This window comes from Cyphellophora attinorum (assembly GCF_001299255.1).
Source record: "Cyphellophora attinorum strain CBS 131958 chromosome Unknown Contig24, whole genome shotgun sequence".
Taxonomy (NCBI): domain Eukaryota; kingdom Fungi; phylum Ascomycota; class Eurotiomycetes; order Chaetothyriales; family Cyphellophoraceae; genus Cyphellophora; species Cyphellophora attinorum.
Genome location: NW_017253252.1, coordinates 92,844 through 110,418, shown reverse-complemented (window position 1 = coordinate 110,418; position 17,575 = coordinate 92,844). Strand labels below are relative to the sequence as shown.

Genomic DNA, 17,575 nt, shown 5'->3' with positions numbered 1-17,575 from the left:
CCCTGTCGAGGAGCACTCCCGGGCTGAACCGAAGAGCATGGAATTTGAATTGAACAGGCACCAGCTCCTCTTCTCCTTCCTTTCACACCACGACTTATCACTTACAGCGACAGCGCCTTGATATACATCGAGACTACATCGGTAAGCTTGATCATCGTCGTCATGGCTACTCAGGTCAGCGGTCATCCGCGTCCTTTGCACCAGCTTCTGTGCCCCGAAGAGCAGAATGCAGCAACCGCCAACAGCATCATCCGCCAATTACCCGATCATCTGGTGCAAAGAGCTCTCGGCTACTGTGACACGATAACGCTGCTCTCTAGCAGGCTATGCTGCCAACAGTGGGCATACACGAGACACATTGAGGACGCCTTTCGATCGGTCACTCTGATCCCGCACGTGTACCTGCTCCAAGACTTCGTTGCGACCTTCAACCGCTCGCTGTTGGTCAATGCCGTGCAGAGCTTGCTAATAGACGGCAGCTGGCTCAGTTGGCTGTTGCGTTTCGATCGAATCAACAGTAGCCAGTGTGCAGAAATGATGCCGGCGTCGCATGACCGATCGTCGAATGGCCAAAATGGTCTGTGGAATAAATCTTGGACCGGCAGGTTGGATGAGATCTCCGAGCTTCACATCACGCGAGGTCCTGCCTTGAGTACACTGCTCCACGACCGCATGAGTGCTATCTTGAGAATGCTCCCAAAACTGCGAGAGGTCAACGTCAATTTCGAGACCAGACCTCAACACGGAGGGTATTGGGGATGGGCCTGCTGGCCAGAAGTATCGTGCCAATACTTCTCAAATCGGTTCAAGACGCCCCCTTGTCTGCGGAGAATTCGATTGCAGGCAAGCAACCTCGAGTCATTAGGGGACTTCCCTCCGCGAAGCAGAGACCGTCGGATCGTGGAACAAGTCAATTGGGCAATGATGACGGCCCTTGTTGAGCACCATCCACTGACACTTCAGATATTGCGGCTTGGCAACTTCCAAGCGTCTCGGTTCTTCCAGGAGTCCCCTTCGATGGGTTTAAATCACCTCAAGCCTCTACTGCACCACATTCTGGAGCTAGAAGTCCATGTCAGCGGATCAGGGTCTCCACATCGACGACGAAGTCTCACAATTGCTCACAAGGCCTCTGCGGCTCTCGCTTCTCTGATACTCGCAGCACCCGATATACAGGCCTTACGACTGATCAGCGATGCCAGACTTGGATGCGTTTCAGACGCAGTCCGCGTCAGTCAGTCATCAATCCTACCGCGTTTGCAAACGACCTCCCCTGATGGCGACGCAGCCTTTGCCATGCTCCGACATCTGTGCTTCAGAATATGGTGTGCACACCTGATAGTCTGCTGCACCTCACAGTGACAGAATGCCCGCGATTACAGAGCCTGGTCATCATAAATTGTGCTCTAGGCTCCCGTGCTGGCCATTGGCTGTCCCCGGACATGCGTGCAGCAATCGAGGTGGACCATGACACGACAGCTGCAACTGAAGCGCCCCCTGGTAGAGCCCGATACTGTTGGGTGAAAACACTAAAGCAGCTACGCAACGCAGCCACAAATATAGTGGAGATTGATTTCGGCGGATTGCTTTGCAATGGGCGGCGTCAACATTGGCACATTGACCCGACACTCTCACCTCCGTCTTACGACATACACGACTTCTTTCATCATCCAAAGCTCAAACAACGAATCAGGACCTGGTTTCACTGCAAGTATATCTCGGACGGCCTCTGTCCACTAAATGTATTTGAGATTCCAGATGACATCATTGATCTAGGAGACACCAGGATTCTAGGCCGTGTCTCTGATGAGAGCTGGGAGTGGACGTGGCCTGCGTATAATTGTCCATGGCAAGAGATCATGAGTGGAAATGTTTGCATCGACGACACTGTACACGCGTCAGAGCAAACGGATGACAGCGATGACGAGACGGTATGTTGACTGGGAAGATTGGAAGCGGTATACTGATGTTTGTCGCAGATTCTCTTGGCTGTCTTGCCACCGTTGATAGTGTGTATCGTCCTAGCAAGAGCACGCCCTTGGGAGAAGCTAATGAACAGGTCAATTTGGGCGAATCAAACACATGTAAGCATTTCAATCCAAGACGGAAGCGCTGAAGTCGTTGAACGTCCCATGCTCGTAGCACGCTTAAGTCAGGCTCTGTTCTTCCAAGATCGCAGTACATTGCAAAAGTATGTGAGTCCTCCTGACCTCCGAAGCCTTGTCCTTACCTCCTTGCGACGGCTGCCCGCTTGCGAGGAGTTCTCGCTGCACCCTGAACCACAGGCGTTGCTGGCCTAGCCATGTCGAGCTGATAATTTGCCTCGGCTCTGGCGGCGTCCAAGCGATATGGAAGGTCGAGGCCAAGTACGAAGCATATCGATGGCGATAGTTCTCGGTGAGTGCTTCCACTGGTCTGGGTGCTGATGCAAGCTGTCTCGTTGCATGTGAGGCTGCAAAGAATGTAAGTCAGCAGCATTCCGAGCGAGGCAGCCATCTACTCACTCGAGAGCGAAGAAGTGGCAGGCACGGTGGTCGATGAACACGGACGGTCGCTGCTACTGCGTCTTGTCGGCTTGGCGTTTCCGTTGGGCTTGGACATCGCTGCCTGGCCCATGCCGCTTACGATGCAACGCAAGCTTGAGAGCGTCTTATCGACTGCAGGTAGTTTCCAAGTACTAGGGAGTCCTCTGACAGCACACGACGGTGCGAGAACAACTTATACTAAACCAGCCAGCACACGTGCCCTCACTTGCGAACTGTGCTAATTTCCGGCGCTGCACGCATGTCGAGTCGTTGTCAAGGTGTGAGACAGAGAGCTCCGCATTGTTTCTGGAGAGCGAAGTCATGCAAGCAGGTTTGCGAGCTTCCATCAAACCGAGAGAGGCTCAGTGTATGCATCGTGGACTATCAAGTACTGTACCGTTCCTTGAAGTTCAGTGAGGCATTTATCACTTCTGAGCTAATGCAGTCCCGATTGAGCGAAGGTTACTACATCCTTTTCCATGATTATATGGGGCCTGCTGTATAGAATCTGGGGTCACACCAATCACCACATTTCATGCTTGATGGAGTATGAGGCGGTGTATATGCAAGGCAAACGCGGCAAGACGGCGACATGTCAGTCGTTGTGACTCGGCAAGCACGTGCATTGAACATCTCTATGAGCGATTTTGTGGCCAATCTCAAATCTGCTCATTAGAAGGTAGAGGTACAGGACGTGTTGACTGTAGTTGAGAATGGTAGACTTGGAATGGTAAGGTCTGTAGGAAATGCAAACCGCACCATTTGTCGATCAGAATCGGACTTCATACAACCGCGTCTAACCGCAGTCTCCCCATGTACATGCAGCTGGCAGCCTTCCCCAACCACTCGTGCACGACTGTATCACAAGTAAAGCCCGGGCTATAGACTGCTATATCATACATGCTACAGCAATTCTAACGTCCACAGCTGCATCCCAACTCTGCTCGCTGTCACCGCTGTCGCTGCGTTACCTAACAATCTCAGTATGTCCTCTACCGATTCCCACTCAGTCCTCACAACAAGTATACGCATCCAATCCGCCTTGCCACCAGTATCCCCAGGAAGGCCACAAGTTGAAGTTAGTCAAGTCCAACGACCGACATCACAAAAGTTCACCAGCGCGAGAAGGAGAGCAGACACTTCAAATATGGAATTCGACTTCGCTGACGCCTTTGCGGAGATCTCTTGCATAGATCGCGACGTCAGACCGCGCCGGATAGCGAGTATTGTGGAGGTCTCGACCAGGAGGCACCGGTGACACCTGGGGATTCTGGGTAGAAAGATGAAGTCGTGGACGAGAACATGGACTTAGACTTGCAGATAGCCAAGCAGTTACCTGAGACCGGATGACTTTTATCGTACTTGGCTGCAATTCTGTATTCGTCCCCTGCTATTTACACGGGCAAGACCGTATGACAAGAGACCAGTTCCACGGATGCACTGCACATGAGACCGTCTGACAGCTTTTCGACAGAGTATTATACACGATCGAGGTCGCCGGGCGTTTCGGCAAGGGTTTGTACAGCAATCTGAAAACAGAGACTATTGATTGGGCTATGCATATACTTGCATTGGTCGTGCTACTGATATTTACACAGTCATTCGTCTGCCATTAAGCATCTTTGATGCACTGCCATCATTAAAAATACGCCTCTGGCATCATTTACAACAACGCAGTCTTTGCTCCCTTCGCTGTGGATAGCAGTGCCGCGATGTGGAATATGCCAACCCGAACAACCCGACACAGCCCACCAACTGTTAATAGTCCCACTCAAAACTTCGCAAACGCCATCTCGTAAGCGAAACCAAGCGTCATCTTCGCGTGCTGAAGCATGTGATCGAAGCTGAGCAGATCAATTGTGTCGCCCGTCGTATGAATTTTGTTGTCCGAATACTTGAAGTCTGACTCTATCACGAATGCCGAAGGATAGCCGTACTTTGATGCAGATGCATGATCGCTGCAAGCATAACCGCACTTAGTAAGTACGTATGGGATGTCGCAATACTCGGTCACGACCTTCTTGATAAATTCGGTGAGTCCAACGTCAACAAAGTCGGTTATGACGCCAACAGACTCGGGCTCTCCAGCTTCCAGAGTCTTGGTGACATAGCCAGTCATGTCCTGTTGAATCATGGCCTTGACGTCGCGTTTGTCCTGAGCGTAGAACTTGAAGATCTCCTGGCTGCCCAGCAGGCCTCCTTCTTCAGCGGAATACCACATGAATTCGATAGTATTGGGTGCCTTGCCCTTCACCACATCGTCGGACTGTAGGAGGACACGGAGAGCCTCCAGAATCGTTACTGTGCCACTTCCGTCATCATCTGCTCCAGGAGCGGCGAATATCGAAGGCAGGAACAGGTTTATGCTGTCTTGATGAGCACCGACGACAACAGTTTGGTTGCTCTTCCCGGGAATCCTGGCGATGATGCTGAATTGCTGCCACTCGTGGGGAAATCTGGTCACTGTAGCACCGTGTTTCGCGGCACCAGAGGCCTCCAGAATGTCGTTGATCTGACCGTACAGCCATTCCGCAGATGCTTTGCCGTGGTCGCTCTTGTAGTACCGGGTGTGGAACGACGTGAATTTCTCGAGATGCTTGCGCATGTTGGACTTGTCTAGACCCTTCTGCAGCTTCTTGACTGTTATATTGTACTCTGGCTTCGCAGGGTATGTGACGGTCGCTCGTTTGGACGATTGCGCAACAAGATCTATATCACCAGTAGCTGTGATATCCATGAAGTTCGTTCCATTCTGTTCATGTCAGCTCATTGCGTGTAAAATACAGCTGAGTCTCCTACTCTCTTTAATTCCCACTTCTGGGACTCAGCCACCCACATGGTCACTCCGGGCTCTGTCTCGATCAAACTCCGCTCCTCAGCACGGTCTCTTCTCAAGGACAGGATGTATGGGTCGCTATCCTCCATCTCTTGCCATGCTTCTTGTGATGGGCGACCTCGTTGTTCCCACAGTTTCTGCCAGTCCAGAGGTTGCCCAGAGGTCCATGAATTGACCGCATCATCGGTGAGACTAATAGGCTTCTGTGGCCTGATACTGAGTGCATCTGCTAAAGCAGCCGCGAGGACCAGTGCAGCGAGGCTCCGCATGACTGCAGCAATTAGAAGGACAGTGTTTTAGGAGTGGAGGTAAGTATCATGCAGGCAGCAGGTACTGTATATGCCAACAGCCCAAAACGAATGTGGGATGGTCCTTCGCCGCAGCTGATCTATGATATGATGAGCACGATCTATTGACATGAGGTACGTAGACTACTGCCTGGATTTAGTACTATTGACATGCGTAGCCTCGGCCCCGCGGGGTCAGCCTTGCCCTTGGCGCCATTCGTCATTTGCATCTCGTCCAGTCCTGTCTTACTTCGACCACTTGTACCACCTTTGAGCAGATATGTTTACAGAAGGCGCTTGAAAGGTACGTACATAGTGCGTCCGACGTTGAAATGAGCAGCAGCGAACTCCATGCATGCTATGTATGAACACGAGCTTCAGGTTGGTCTGTGTGATCCACCGTAGGAGTATATCCGTATTCCTGTTTTGAAATGGCCTTGGTCGTCTGAGCATGGATATCATTTCATCATACCATTCTTGCCCTAAGCTTTGGTTCGTCGAGACTTCTATCATTTCATCTGCGGTTTGTTGCTGCTGTCAGGCGTCTGTGATTCATCCCACACATCCTCTGGCGCGCCTTGTTCAAGCAGCATGTCCCTTGTGCAGCATGTTTCCGCTGTCGAGGGACCCGATCGAGTGGATTTGGCCAGTCTCTATGATCCGCCGGAAAATGCGAGTATCCAACTCGGACGACGCTTGAGCCGTACTATCAGCTACGACTTCCTTGTGCCGGCCGACATAGTTGCAGCAGAGAAGCCAGAACCTGTGGGCGCTCACAAGGTCTCGACCTTTGTTCGAACAGCTCAGGTGGCGGCCGGGGTGCTGATGTGTACTCTGGGATCGGGAATTGTCTTTGGCTTTGCAGCGCTAAAGCAGGTTCTGGTCGATCAGGAGATTTATCACGATTTGTGTACCGCTGAAGAGCAGGCTCGCGGCGATCAATTATGCTACCTCCAGGATCAGAAGCTCAACATGATTTTTATCGTTGGATCTGTCACAACGAACCTTTCAGCGTTACTCGTTGGCAGCATGCTGGATCGCTGGGGTCCATATCCTTGTGGTCTGATCAGCTGCGCGTTGATCTTCCTTGGTTCGACATGCATGGCTTTTGCAAACGTCTTGCCTCTCGATGGCTACGTTATCGGATATTTTCTTCTCTCTCTGGGTGGCACATTCATATTCGTTCCCTCCTTCCACCTTTCCAACGCGTTCCCTCAGTTCCAGGGCTTGATTCTGTCGCTCATCACGGGAGCCTTTGATGCATCGGCAGCTGTATTCCTGGTCTTTCGACTGATGTACGACGGCAGCAACAAATCCTTCGGTATACATGAATTCTTTCTGGCATATCTGATCGTTCCTGTGCTTATGCTGGTTGCCAACCTGCTGCTCATGCCACGATCCTCATACGAAACCCGAGCAGAGTTGGAAACCGAGCGGGAGCGTCAACAAGACAACACTCTCGATGTGCATGATTCAGACGACGAACTGGATACTACTGCTGAGATCCTGCGCGTGCGAACAAAGCGAGCTGCTGAGAGGGCCAAAGATACAGCCCAGATCAACGACTTGATTGGCACAGAGGCGCAGCAGGCCCAGCACGAGATCAAGGAAGATGAGAAGAAGATTGCCAGTGGTATCTGGGGAGTGCTCCACGGCTTACCAGCACATAAACAGATGGCGACGCCTTGGTTCATCCTCATTGCCATGTTCACTGTAATACAGATGACACGATTCAACTTCTTCATTTCGACCATCTGGACGCAATACGAGTACCTGCTGGACAGCCCTGAAAGAGCCACAGAGGTTACGCGATTCTTCGACCTTGTGCTTCCAATAGGAGGTGTCGCAACAGTACCTTTCATAGGCGCTCTTCTGGACAACACATCGACTGTCACAGTGCTCGGTCTGCTAGTCTTGACCAGCACGTGTATCGGAGCACTTGGTGCTGCTCCCAATCGCACCGCTGCATACTGGAACATTGTGTTGTTTTGTGTTTACAGGCCACTATACTACTCTGCCATGTCAGACTACGCCGCCAAAGTCTTCGGCTTTGCGACATTTGGGAAGGTATACGGCACTTTGATCTGCGTCAGTGGCCTTACAGTATTCTCGCAACCCGCCCTGCAGGCTTTGGTGCACGATGCCTTCTACGAGGACCCTGGCCCGATCAACCTCTACTTAGCCGGCGCCAGTCTAATTGTCGGACTGGCCCTAGTGATGTACGTCGACGCGAAGGCGAAAGCGATTAGGCAGTATCAATATCAAGTCCTGATAGCCAACGCTGGCCAGGTCGATCCAGATGATGAAAGGCGAAGCCTCCTCAGCGTGAGCATCTATGACAACATGAGCGCCCGCGTAGGCAGCCAGCGCAGACGGGTCGATCTACGAAGCCCGCATCTCCGGCCACAGGATCTGGCAAGTCACAACAGTCTGGGGGCTAGCTTGTTCTATAGCTACGGCAGCGTCGGTGCTCCAGCATTATCAGATGCTGGTGGCGATGATGAGAGTACCCCAACAGCAACGCCATATGGCAGCTTGCGCCCGCGAAGGAGCCGTCAAGCACTCGGTGCGGGACTGAGGACAGTGACAGAGCGAGAGGAGCCCCCGGATGAGGCTGACCGGAAGATCCGAGAATGGCAAGAAAGGACTTCACAGAGGCAGTCTGAGACCGATGAGAGTTCAACAACGGCTTCAGACCACGCTGCAGACGACGACGAAGGCGGTGGCGGTCATCTGAGTCAAGTCCTGAGCCTGGATGAACGCGGACCAGTCAACCAAAGGTGACACCAGTGAGCTTTTAAATTTTTAATTTCAACGGCCCCCGAGTCTTCTCCCCTAAAATTCCGATTCGCCCGAACCCCTGGGCAGAGTGCTAGAGTTAAATTGCCTGAAGCTGCATGTCCAATCGGAAGCTCCAACACGAACTTCAAGCTATTCCGTTGCTGGACGTGTGTATCTCGACCTCACTTTCGGCGTGAGAAATGAGGATGACGCGCTCATCACCTCCCTAGAGAGGCAGACATGCTGTAGAGTGGCACAGAACATGCAGAAGCTCGGTCGCAGTACAGAGCCTGTATCGCATCGGCTGGACGAAGCTGCGGACTTGATTTGAATCACTTGCCGTTGAAAATGCCGTCGCCTTGTGCCAAGACGCGACTTCAAGCCTGTTGTCCTAGTAAAGCGGCATTCCTAGGCCCTGTTCTACCGCGATCTGAAACGCATGGACTGACAAGGAAGGATCCGCCCCCGGAAGCCTTGGAATTGCCGACCGGAACCTCGCTATGTGAGCGCATCAAATTAGCGTTACACCTGGCTCACGACTGGGTGGATTTCGCCCAAATGATAGGCGCCGGAAAGTGGCTTTGTACAAGAGTCCCGTCCTGCGCTGATGCCCTCTCCTTTCAGTCTTCCACTGGTTTGCTAGCAGGTCTGCTCACAGGTTTCTTGATCGAAACCGCGCCATTCTTTTCCAGCAGCAACTCACGCTCATTAGCACACGTTCTTTACCAGCTCTGTCGAGCCAGACTTCGACTCAGGTATGTTGCTCTGCCCACTTTTTACCGCGCTCAACGCGAAGTAAACAAGCGCTGCGTGAGAATCATGCAGCAGCTCAAACGAGCCTCGAATCCGCACGTGTGTACACGCGAATACTGACCGGTGAACAGATCAATACAGCGTGTTGATCACCCGAACTCCGTCGTCTCAATCTGTATATATCTGCTCGATTCACAACATATCGCAAAAACAAACACAATGAAGACCACACTTCTCAGCCTTCTGGCGCTTGGCGCCTCGACCGTCTCGGCCTTCCCATCCACCATGATCGGTCACAAGCACCAACACCTGCACGCTCCTGCGAAGCGCGCCGCCTCGTCTTGGTCTGATGGCAACTCGCGCTCATATGGTATCGCCTACGACCTGATGGGCGACAGTGGATGCCGCCCAGCTTCTCAAGTGCAATCAGAAGTTGGCGAGCTTGTCGGTCAGGGATACACCCAGATCCGGACCTACGATATCGGCTGCGATGTTGGTGTTCTTGCAAACGCAATCTCTCAGCACCCTGGTGTCAAGCTCTTCGCCGGTCTGAACACCATCGCCAACCTCCAAGGCGATCTACAGAAGCTTATCGGTTTCCTGCAGCCATACTTCTGGCTCGTCGAGACCATCAACATCGGTAACGAGCTCGTCAACGCTGGGATCAGTGATGCTGGCTCTGTCGCCGCTGCTGTTGGTACCGCCCGCGGCATCCTCCAGGCCGCTGGCTACACCGGCAATGTCGTCACAGTCGACACCTTTGTCGCACATCTCGCCAACCCTGGTCTTTGCGCTGCATCCGACTACTGCGCCGCAAACATCTACGCCTTCTTCGATGGCAACGTCGGCTCTGGCGACGCTGGTGGTTTCGTTCAGCGCATGAAGTCAGCCGTCGCTGGAATCGCTGGTGGCAAGGAGGTTCGTGTCACCGAATCTGGTTGGTCATCATGTGGCGGCAATATTGGTGCTGCTATCGCCGATCCCACGAACAAGGCTGCTGCCATCGCAAGCATTAAGGGCGCGTTTGCCCAGGACCAGAGCGACGTGTTCATTTTCCAGGCATTCGATGCGACCTACAAGGCGGCTATTTCCGGTGCAAGGGAGGCTTGTTTCGGTGTCAACGGGTCGTGAGCAATCATCATACACATATGCTAGCATACTCATGCAAATTCTACCACCACATACTTTGTCCAGGTTCGAGTTTCTCAGGCCGTGGACCACTGTACAGTACACGTACTCAAGCTTTGCCATACTGAACAGATAATGATGAATGCTTGTCTTTGCGAAGTTGAGTTCACCAATCTGTGACTATTAATACCTCGGTGATGAAGTGCTCCTGAGGAACACTGAGGTGCTCTCCTTCAGACGGGCTGTTGCCAAGATCTTTGGCTGCTATGACCTTGGCCTGCCATGCTCGGTGGCTCCTTCTCGATGTGCGTTACTTCCTGCACTGAGTCTCTGCTCTGCTGCTTCCTTGACGATCCATCGCCAGCACTCCTGCTTCGACGCGTTCCTACCTTGGTCAGACAGCCTCTTCACCGAGTCCCAGTCAGATTTAGCAAGCTCAAATATTTTCGCTTGTCGGTCGATTCTCCAATCAACTCTTCCGAGTTTCCACAGTTCGAGAGTCTTCTGGCTGACATGATTGTGTCTTGCATTTGCCTGCTGAAACGATTACGGGGATCAATTACCAGCGAGCTGCCCTACCGCCAATTGTATATTCATTGTCTAACTACACGTCAATGACCTAAGGGCGTGCAAGGCGATGTCCTAAGCCATTGCGTATATGTCATCGTCGAACTTCAGAGCGTCCACCTTATCTCGACCTTCCGCCTCCTTGCCAACCCACACACTCACGCTTGTTCCGCTACACTTGAACACCCCGAATCCATCGTCCTCAATCTTGACCTCATCCGTCTGCCAACCCAGCAGGTCTGTCCAGTTCTCGCCCTTGTGCTCTTCTCCAACGAACATCTTCTTCTGGCCTGGATCTGCGTTGGACATGACGACCGCACATCCAGCCTTTCGATCTTCGGTGCCTCGACGAACGAAGCCAATGCAGTTCGCGTTTTCGTCAAAATAGTCGTTCTGCTCGCCATATGCAAACAGCTTGCGGGCGAGGATTAGATGTGCCAGTTTTCCACCGCATGAGGGCTCCTCTGGGTTATCGCCCTTCATTCCAAAGAGGTCGCCGTAGAACACGCACGGATACCCCGATTGCCGCAAGAGAATGAGTGCGTATGCCAGGGGCTTGAAGAAGCCCTCGATCTTGGTCGCAACCGTCTGACCAGGCTGCGTATCATGGTTCATAACGCACGTCACAGCGCTCTCCGGTCGCGCCTGCACAAGACTCCCATCGAACACTTTGCGCAAGTCGCCTCGCTCACTCGTACTTATCCTCGAAAAATTATACACCAACGGCGAATCATACAACGTGAAATGGTGGTGCATATCCTCCAACCACTTCAACATCTCCTGGACATTTCCACTCCAAAACTCGCCCACAAGGAAAATCTTATCCTTGCCGAAATGTTTCTCCAGATTCGCAACCCACTCATTCGTGAACCGCTCACTGAAATGCTGAACAGCGTCAAGCCGGAAGCCCTTCAACTTTAGCGTCTTGACAACCCACTCTCCCCAGTGAGTAACATCGGAGATGACTTCAGGGTGCGCGTAGTCGACGTCGGCGCTGCAAATCTGATTAGCCTTGTGTCAGGAAAAGGGCATATGCTCGAGGATAGGATTGCAAGGCTAACTAAAGCAGCTTCTTTGTTACTCCGAGACCTAAGCTCGGGCAGTCTTCAACGCAACGTTCGTTTCCGGTTACAAGGTTGACGTTGGGAGAGCGACTTACAACATCAAGAAATCAGCATTGCCAGACTCATCAGCCACGGAATTCGACCAGTGCTTGTTGTCGCCGACGATGCGGAAGATAGCGGTGCGGTCGTTGCCGGCGTCGTAGTCGGTCCCGCTGAAGTGCTCCCAGTGGTACTTCTGCTTGCTGTATTTGTCGCCGCGGCCAGGGAAATCGAAGCCGAGCCATGCTTCGATTTCGTAGGGCTCGCCTTTGTCTTGGTTGCGGTCTTGGAAGAGGTGAGCTTAGTCCGTCATGGTGGTCGCGCTGGTGATAGGCAACTCACTGTCATTATCCACTTCAACGACCCTGCACTTCTCCTTGTTGTCGGCTCCGGCTTATGATTCAAAACGGCGTCGAAGTACAAGCCTACGCCGGTCTCCTCGGTTCTGGCAACAAGGGCGTCCAGATCCTCCTTTGATCCCCACTTTGTAGATCTCGAGCCTTTCTGTTCGAACTCGCCTAGGTCATATAGATCGTAGATGTCGTAGCCGTTGGCGTTCGAGCCGCCTGCTCCTTTGCAAGCCGGAGGGAGCCAGACGGCATCAAGGCCTATTTCCTTGAGCGCTGGGAGGATCGCGGTCAGGCGCTTCCAGTGCTTCTGGTCTGCGGGCACGTTCCATTCGAAGCCCTGGAGTAATGTAGCGTTTTCAGGAGTCGGCGCCATTGCGGGTGTAGATTTGTGTCAACGAGTATGCATACGAGACGGCTTGCTTACCTTGCGCAAAGACTCATCTGGAATTTAAACATTTCATATACACCGGAACTCAGATTTTGCACGTGCGAACTAGCTACTTGCCTAGCTGCAGAGGTATCACCGGGTACAGACCTTGGAATTCTGGGTTGCTATGCATTCCACGCGAGAGGGCTGCGACGTCATCGAAATTTAAACAGGCATTACTCGGTGGCGTTGGTAGTAGTGAGTCCTCTGCCGAGAGGCGACGCGTTGTATAGTATCTGATAGGAGGATAGTGTTGAGTTGTTGAGGTGGAACGGGAGGTTTTTCCTGAACCCCACCTCGGCGCGTGGGAGAGGTGGAACTCGAGGTGCCAGCTTTTGTCGAGCTTCCAACTGTGTCTAGATCTATTGCCTCCAGAAGGAACGGTACATCGAACCATTAGCTGATTGGTCCTGACAGCCAACAGCGATGTGGTCGCGGCCTGGTCCGCAACGCCTTCGTGGAAGTAATCGGCTTGGGAAGCGATAGGCCATCACAGCATTGCCAAGACCCTTTTACTGTCAACGAGATACGCGACGGCTGCGTCGAGCTATTTTCGAGTCAACGTCTACGGTCGAGGCTGCATTCTAGAGTCATACCAGACCGTATCAAGCAGAAGGTAGGCACCGAGCAATACAGAACGAGCATTCACTTCAGGATATGACTTCCTGCCTGAAGTGGAGGGGCAGGCGCCCACCTTCTGGGGTGACGGACCAGACATCGTCGAAGTGTAACACGCGCGCCGATGTGAAAAGACAGCGGAATCCTTGGCCTGGCGGATTCCGAGCCCGCCTCAGGCACCCAGGTGTACAGGTAAGCGGGCTCCATGACAGTCACTAACTGCACCTGATGTGGTCGCTGCCGCCACTGGGTGTCGCGGTAGGTACCGAAACTCGGAGAAAATCTAGCTACAGCACGACCAGCTTCTCTGCAAGAACCGATGGATAGCCATATTGTTGCCAAGCCTGGCACTTGCGGGTGATGTGTCCGGGTCGGCGCTGAGGAGGAAGTGAGTTGGGTCCACGTGAATTTGAGGTCAGCTTGATGAAGTTTCGTGGGTTGTGATGACTTCTTCCGCTCTTGCGCGAAGTCTGTCACCAGGCTGCACTGTTCACAAGGTACGTAGACGTTCTTCAAAAGCCTTATACTTTCTCGAGTACTTGCGGACCGGCCTTATCCAACGTTATCCAGCCTCGATTATCTTGCAGTGCAGCTTCGACCTCTTAATATTTCGTCTTCAGTCGTCCGGCTGTCCAATCTCGACCATCGCGCAGATTCATCTCGATTATATGGCAGTCCAGTCTTGATCACCAGATAGCCCGGACTTAACCATCTTGCAGTCCATCCTCAAGTCATCGCACAGCGGCCCTATCGATCAACGGCATAATGAAGATGTCAATTCTAACGTGGGCCACGGCAAGGCTCAACTCGGCCCAACGGGCCTGGAAAAGACAAAGCAGGGTTGCCGCCGATTCCATTGTAGTGCAGTCCGTCGAGAGCGATCCCATCGAGCAACCCTTCGCTGTTCTCCCTTCGGAACCCACCGACACAGAAACAGCAACACAAGCCTTCAGCGAAATCGCGCCTGGAACAACCGTTAGGGAAGCCTCCATCGAGGAGACACTCGCAACAGCAAAACGCACGCTCGACACACTTCCAGAGGACATCATCCTGTGCTTATCCGACCACTTATCCTATGTGGAGGCCGCTCTGTATTCTCTAACATGTCGACGAATATATGAGACCATAAAGAAGAGAAAATCTATCGTACTCACAAGGATCAGAAACCGCGTCACCCCGGACGAGCGTCTCGCATTTCTCGGCTTTCTTGAAAAGGATAATCCAGACCTCATCACGTGTCCAGTGGACAGGAAGCTTCACGAGCGCGACTGGCGTAGTGAGCGAAGGCCTTACATTGGCTCCATCTACGAGTGCAAGGTGACCTGTACAAAACGTCAAGGAGGTGTAGACCTAGGTCCAGCTCCTGAAGACGGAGAAAAATTCGCGCTGGTCGTTACTCGACCAGTACTGGATCTAGTACTGCGACACGCGTCGCTTGGTCCGACTTTCGGGATTGCGACTACTGATCTCAAATGGGGGAGAATCTATAAAGTTAAGAGCGACACAGTCGCTACAGTGACTTTTGAGATCGAGGCACGAGTGTTGGTCACTTGTCGCTGAGCGATCACCTACTCGTCCGAACTTGTTATGTCATGGTGAGTATCAGTACAGAGTTCTCCTACAACGCGCCTCCGTGGCTACAATTCGTCCCTACTTTTGTTCATATTCCGGGCCCATACTGACCACGATGCTCCGAGCCAGGACTTCGACCTCGGGGAGCGCCTTAACACGCAACTTCAGTACGGCGGTCTCCGAACCTGCGAACACCATGGGGGAATCAGGTTTGGCCTCCTCAAGTCACAGCTGAAGTTGATGAAGTCGAAGAAGTTGGTGTCGACAGAGAGCGGGATCCATCGATGCGTGGAATGCGCCACGGATCTGCAAGTACAGATACAGCGAAAGGATCTCGACAATCCCATCCCCCTGCTACTGTGACCTTGACTTCTTGGAGAGATTTGGGCCCCCGTGGACCTCATACGAACTCGATATGGCAGTCGCAGCTCAAGTGGAGCCAAGAAGAATTCTTCAGAGATCAGTATGATCGCGAGTTCAGAAATGTCGACGGCCCACATGTGAGCCTCCAGGACTTCTGGGAGGGTGCTGCGGTGCATACCAACGCCAGTGGAGCTCAGTTGCACAGCACTCAGGGATCCGCAGCATCAACACATCACGCCACCTTGACCTCGTTGGACTGAAAGATGATTAGCAGGGTCCCGCATCCCTCTCTCGGGGAATTGCTTTCCTAAAACCATGTATCATGGTGCAAATCCACGCTCAGCACCCTCCGAACCCACTGTCACATTCCAGCGGTGGCTGCAGACGACCATTCGAAGTTCAAATGAGCCTTAGCTCACGAACCCGGAGTTTTCATGTGAAGAATCAGAACCATGCAAAGGGCTGCCGAGCAGGGTTCGCAGGCAAGTCTCCCACGTCAGCCGAAAGACAGACCGAGCTCTCAAGGTGATTTAGGTAGCAGTCAAAGCACAAATCAGAGTACCACTCGACGTGGACTGAGTAGTAGATATGCGAACGACACAGCATGAGGTGAATGTGTACATGCAGAGGTGGCTGATTAATCTAGATGAGAATTCCAAATCCAAAATGACCAAACACAGAAACACCAGATCATGAACATCGCTATGCTCTTTCCTACCACCGCCCACGCCAACCCTTCTCGCGCATGACTTCCTCATCCCTCATCCTCTCCCGCTCCCTCTCCCACTCGCGCTCCATCCTCTCCATCAACCCCTCCCCGCTTTCCTCCACAGCCGGACTCTCACACCCTCTTAAGCCAATGAATCTCCCCCACCGCCGCCTCTTCGTCTCCAGCGTCACGCCTTCGCAGCCCCTTGCACACTCCTGCCCAACGTTGTTCACGCCCGCGGCAGCCGCAGCCGCATGCGCAGTGAAAGGCGGGATCCACGCGGGATACATCCAGCTCTCTTCAGTAGGCGGGCAGGTCTGGTGGTACCAGCGGGCGAGAGAGTCAAGTTGGGCGTGGGTGAGGAGGTGGTATTGGAGGAGGGAGCGAGGGAAGGAGGGATGTGGAAGGCCGGTGGTGACGGAGATGAGAGGGACGAGCGGGGTGGAGAGGTGTGAGACGGCGGAGGAGTAGGCTGCGCGTTGGTGGGGACTTGGGGTGAATGTGTTGGGTTTGCGGACCGTGAGGTGGTATGTGGGTGGGGGGTCGCGGGAGCGCTTGTTGTTGATGCTGAACGCCGTGTTGCGATGGGCGTGGTGTCAGGATCGCAGGCGGTACCTCGACGTGGTGGTGGCGGTGCGGAGATCTGGATCACGGGCGTCATAGGATGAGGGGTGTATGCTGAGTCGGGCGAGCTGAGGCTCATGGCATCGTCAGAGAGACCGCCGCTTGACGTCGAAGCCAGCGAGTTGGGTGGATTTGGGAAGCGAGGCTCTGATGGCGGTGTGGAGGCACTTGTGTTGCCGACTCGCAGAGGCAATGATAGAATTCGCTCGACGATCGGACTGCGCATGGCCATCCTGCTCTGTCTCCCATCCTCTCTTATCGGGCTGCCAGGACTGAATAACGAAGAGAAGGGTACTTGGTGGCCTGGTGTTTTTGGTGTTGGTGGTATATGCTGAAAGATGGCTTCTGCTGGCGAAGGAAATGTAAGTGTGCTGATGCTAGACTCGCCGCGCCTGTGTGCCTTCAGGACAGCCGACATAGGTGCATGTCCGAGAGTCGGCGAGGATCTCAATGCCATTGGCTGGAAAGGGAATGCTGTAAGCACTTGCAGGCGTGGACTGGGAGCTGGAGAAGAGAAGGCTGAATCAAGTGGGTGGTTGAAAGACGGACTGAGTGGCGTGGCCGGGTGCGAGGACTCGAATGAGGGACTTGTTGGCGTTTGTAGCGGCGTCATTCTGTATATTATGCAATGAGCTGCTGCTGGCTGGGTGCTGTAAGTTAATGAGTGGACGTCGCTCGATGACAGCGACTATGTATCAAAGATTAGCAGTACCGACAGCTGCAATATCGAATTGAATGCAGAACAGAGATGGGAAATGAGTGTATCGACGAAGGTGATGAGTATGAATCAATCAGTTCCTTTGACTGCATTATTCGCTGCCGTCCGACTCGGCCTCATTGCGCGAGCCTAGAATAGCGGTCGCTTCGAACGATTTCTTTGAGCCCGACAAATCCAGATATGCTTTTCTTTGACCTCGGACATGCTCTGCATC

At 53.1% G+C, this 17,575-nt stretch overlaps 5 protein-coding genes across 5 annotated transcripts; 2 read left to right on the top strand and 3 right to left on the bottom strand.

Moving 5' to 3' along the window:
* Nucleotides 1–4,296: 4,296 nt before the first annotated feature.
* Nucleotides 4,297–5,630, bottom strand: AB675_10263 (Leucine aminopeptidase 1; the record flags this gene model as incomplete). The annotated part of the gene is made up of 2 exons (XM_018139022.1): nucleotides 4,297–5,277; nucleotides 5,325–5,630. 2 exons carry the CDS (start codon nucleotides 5,628–5,630, stop codon nucleotides 4,297–4,299), a joined length of 1,287 nt encoding a protein of 428 aa, XP_017997419.1.
* Nucleotides 5,631–6,239: 609 nt separating this feature from the next.
* On the top strand, nucleotides 6,240–8,432 carry AB675_10262 (Protein FMP42; the record flags this gene model as incomplete). The annotated part of the gene is made up of 1 exon (XM_018139021.1): nucleotides 6,240–8,432. The coding sequence occupies one exon, from the start codon at nucleotides 6,240–6,242 to the stop codon at nucleotides 8,430–8,432; it is 2,193 nt and encodes a 730-aa protein (XP_017997307.1).
* Nucleotides 8,433–9,401: 969 nt separating this feature from the next.
* AB675_10261 (Cell surface mannoprotein MP65) lies at nucleotides 9,402–10,313 on the top strand (the record flags this gene model as incomplete). Its single annotated transcript, XM_018139020.1, has 1 exon — nucleotides 9,402–10,313. One exon carries the CDS (start codon nucleotides 9,402–9,404, stop codon nucleotides 10,311–10,313), a length of 912 nt encoding a protein of 303 aa, XP_017997370.1.
* A 639-nt stretch (nucleotides 10,314–10,952) lies between these two features.
* On the bottom strand, nucleotides 10,953–12,703 carry AB675_10260 (Alpha-amylase; the record flags this gene model as incomplete). Its single annotated transcript, XM_018139019.1, has 4 exons — nucleotides 10,953–11,871; nucleotides 12,037–12,265; nucleotides 12,323–12,345; nucleotides 12,402–12,703. 4 exons carry the CDS (start codon nucleotides 12,701–12,703, stop codon nucleotides 10,953–10,955), a joined length of 1,473 nt encoding a protein of 490 aa, XP_017997437.1.
* Nucleotides 12,704–16,024: 3,321 nt separating this feature from the next.
* On the bottom strand, nucleotides 16,025–17,256 carry AB675_10259 (uncharacterized protein; the record flags this gene model as incomplete). The annotated part of the gene is made up of 2 exons (XM_018139017.1): nucleotides 16,025–16,491; nucleotides 16,635–17,256. The coding sequence occupies 2 exons, from the start codon at nucleotides 17,254–17,256 to the stop codon at nucleotides 16,025–16,027; spliced, it is 1,089 nt and encodes a 362-aa protein (XP_017997375.1).
* Between the last annotated feature and the right edge of the window lie 319 nt (nucleotides 17,257–17,575).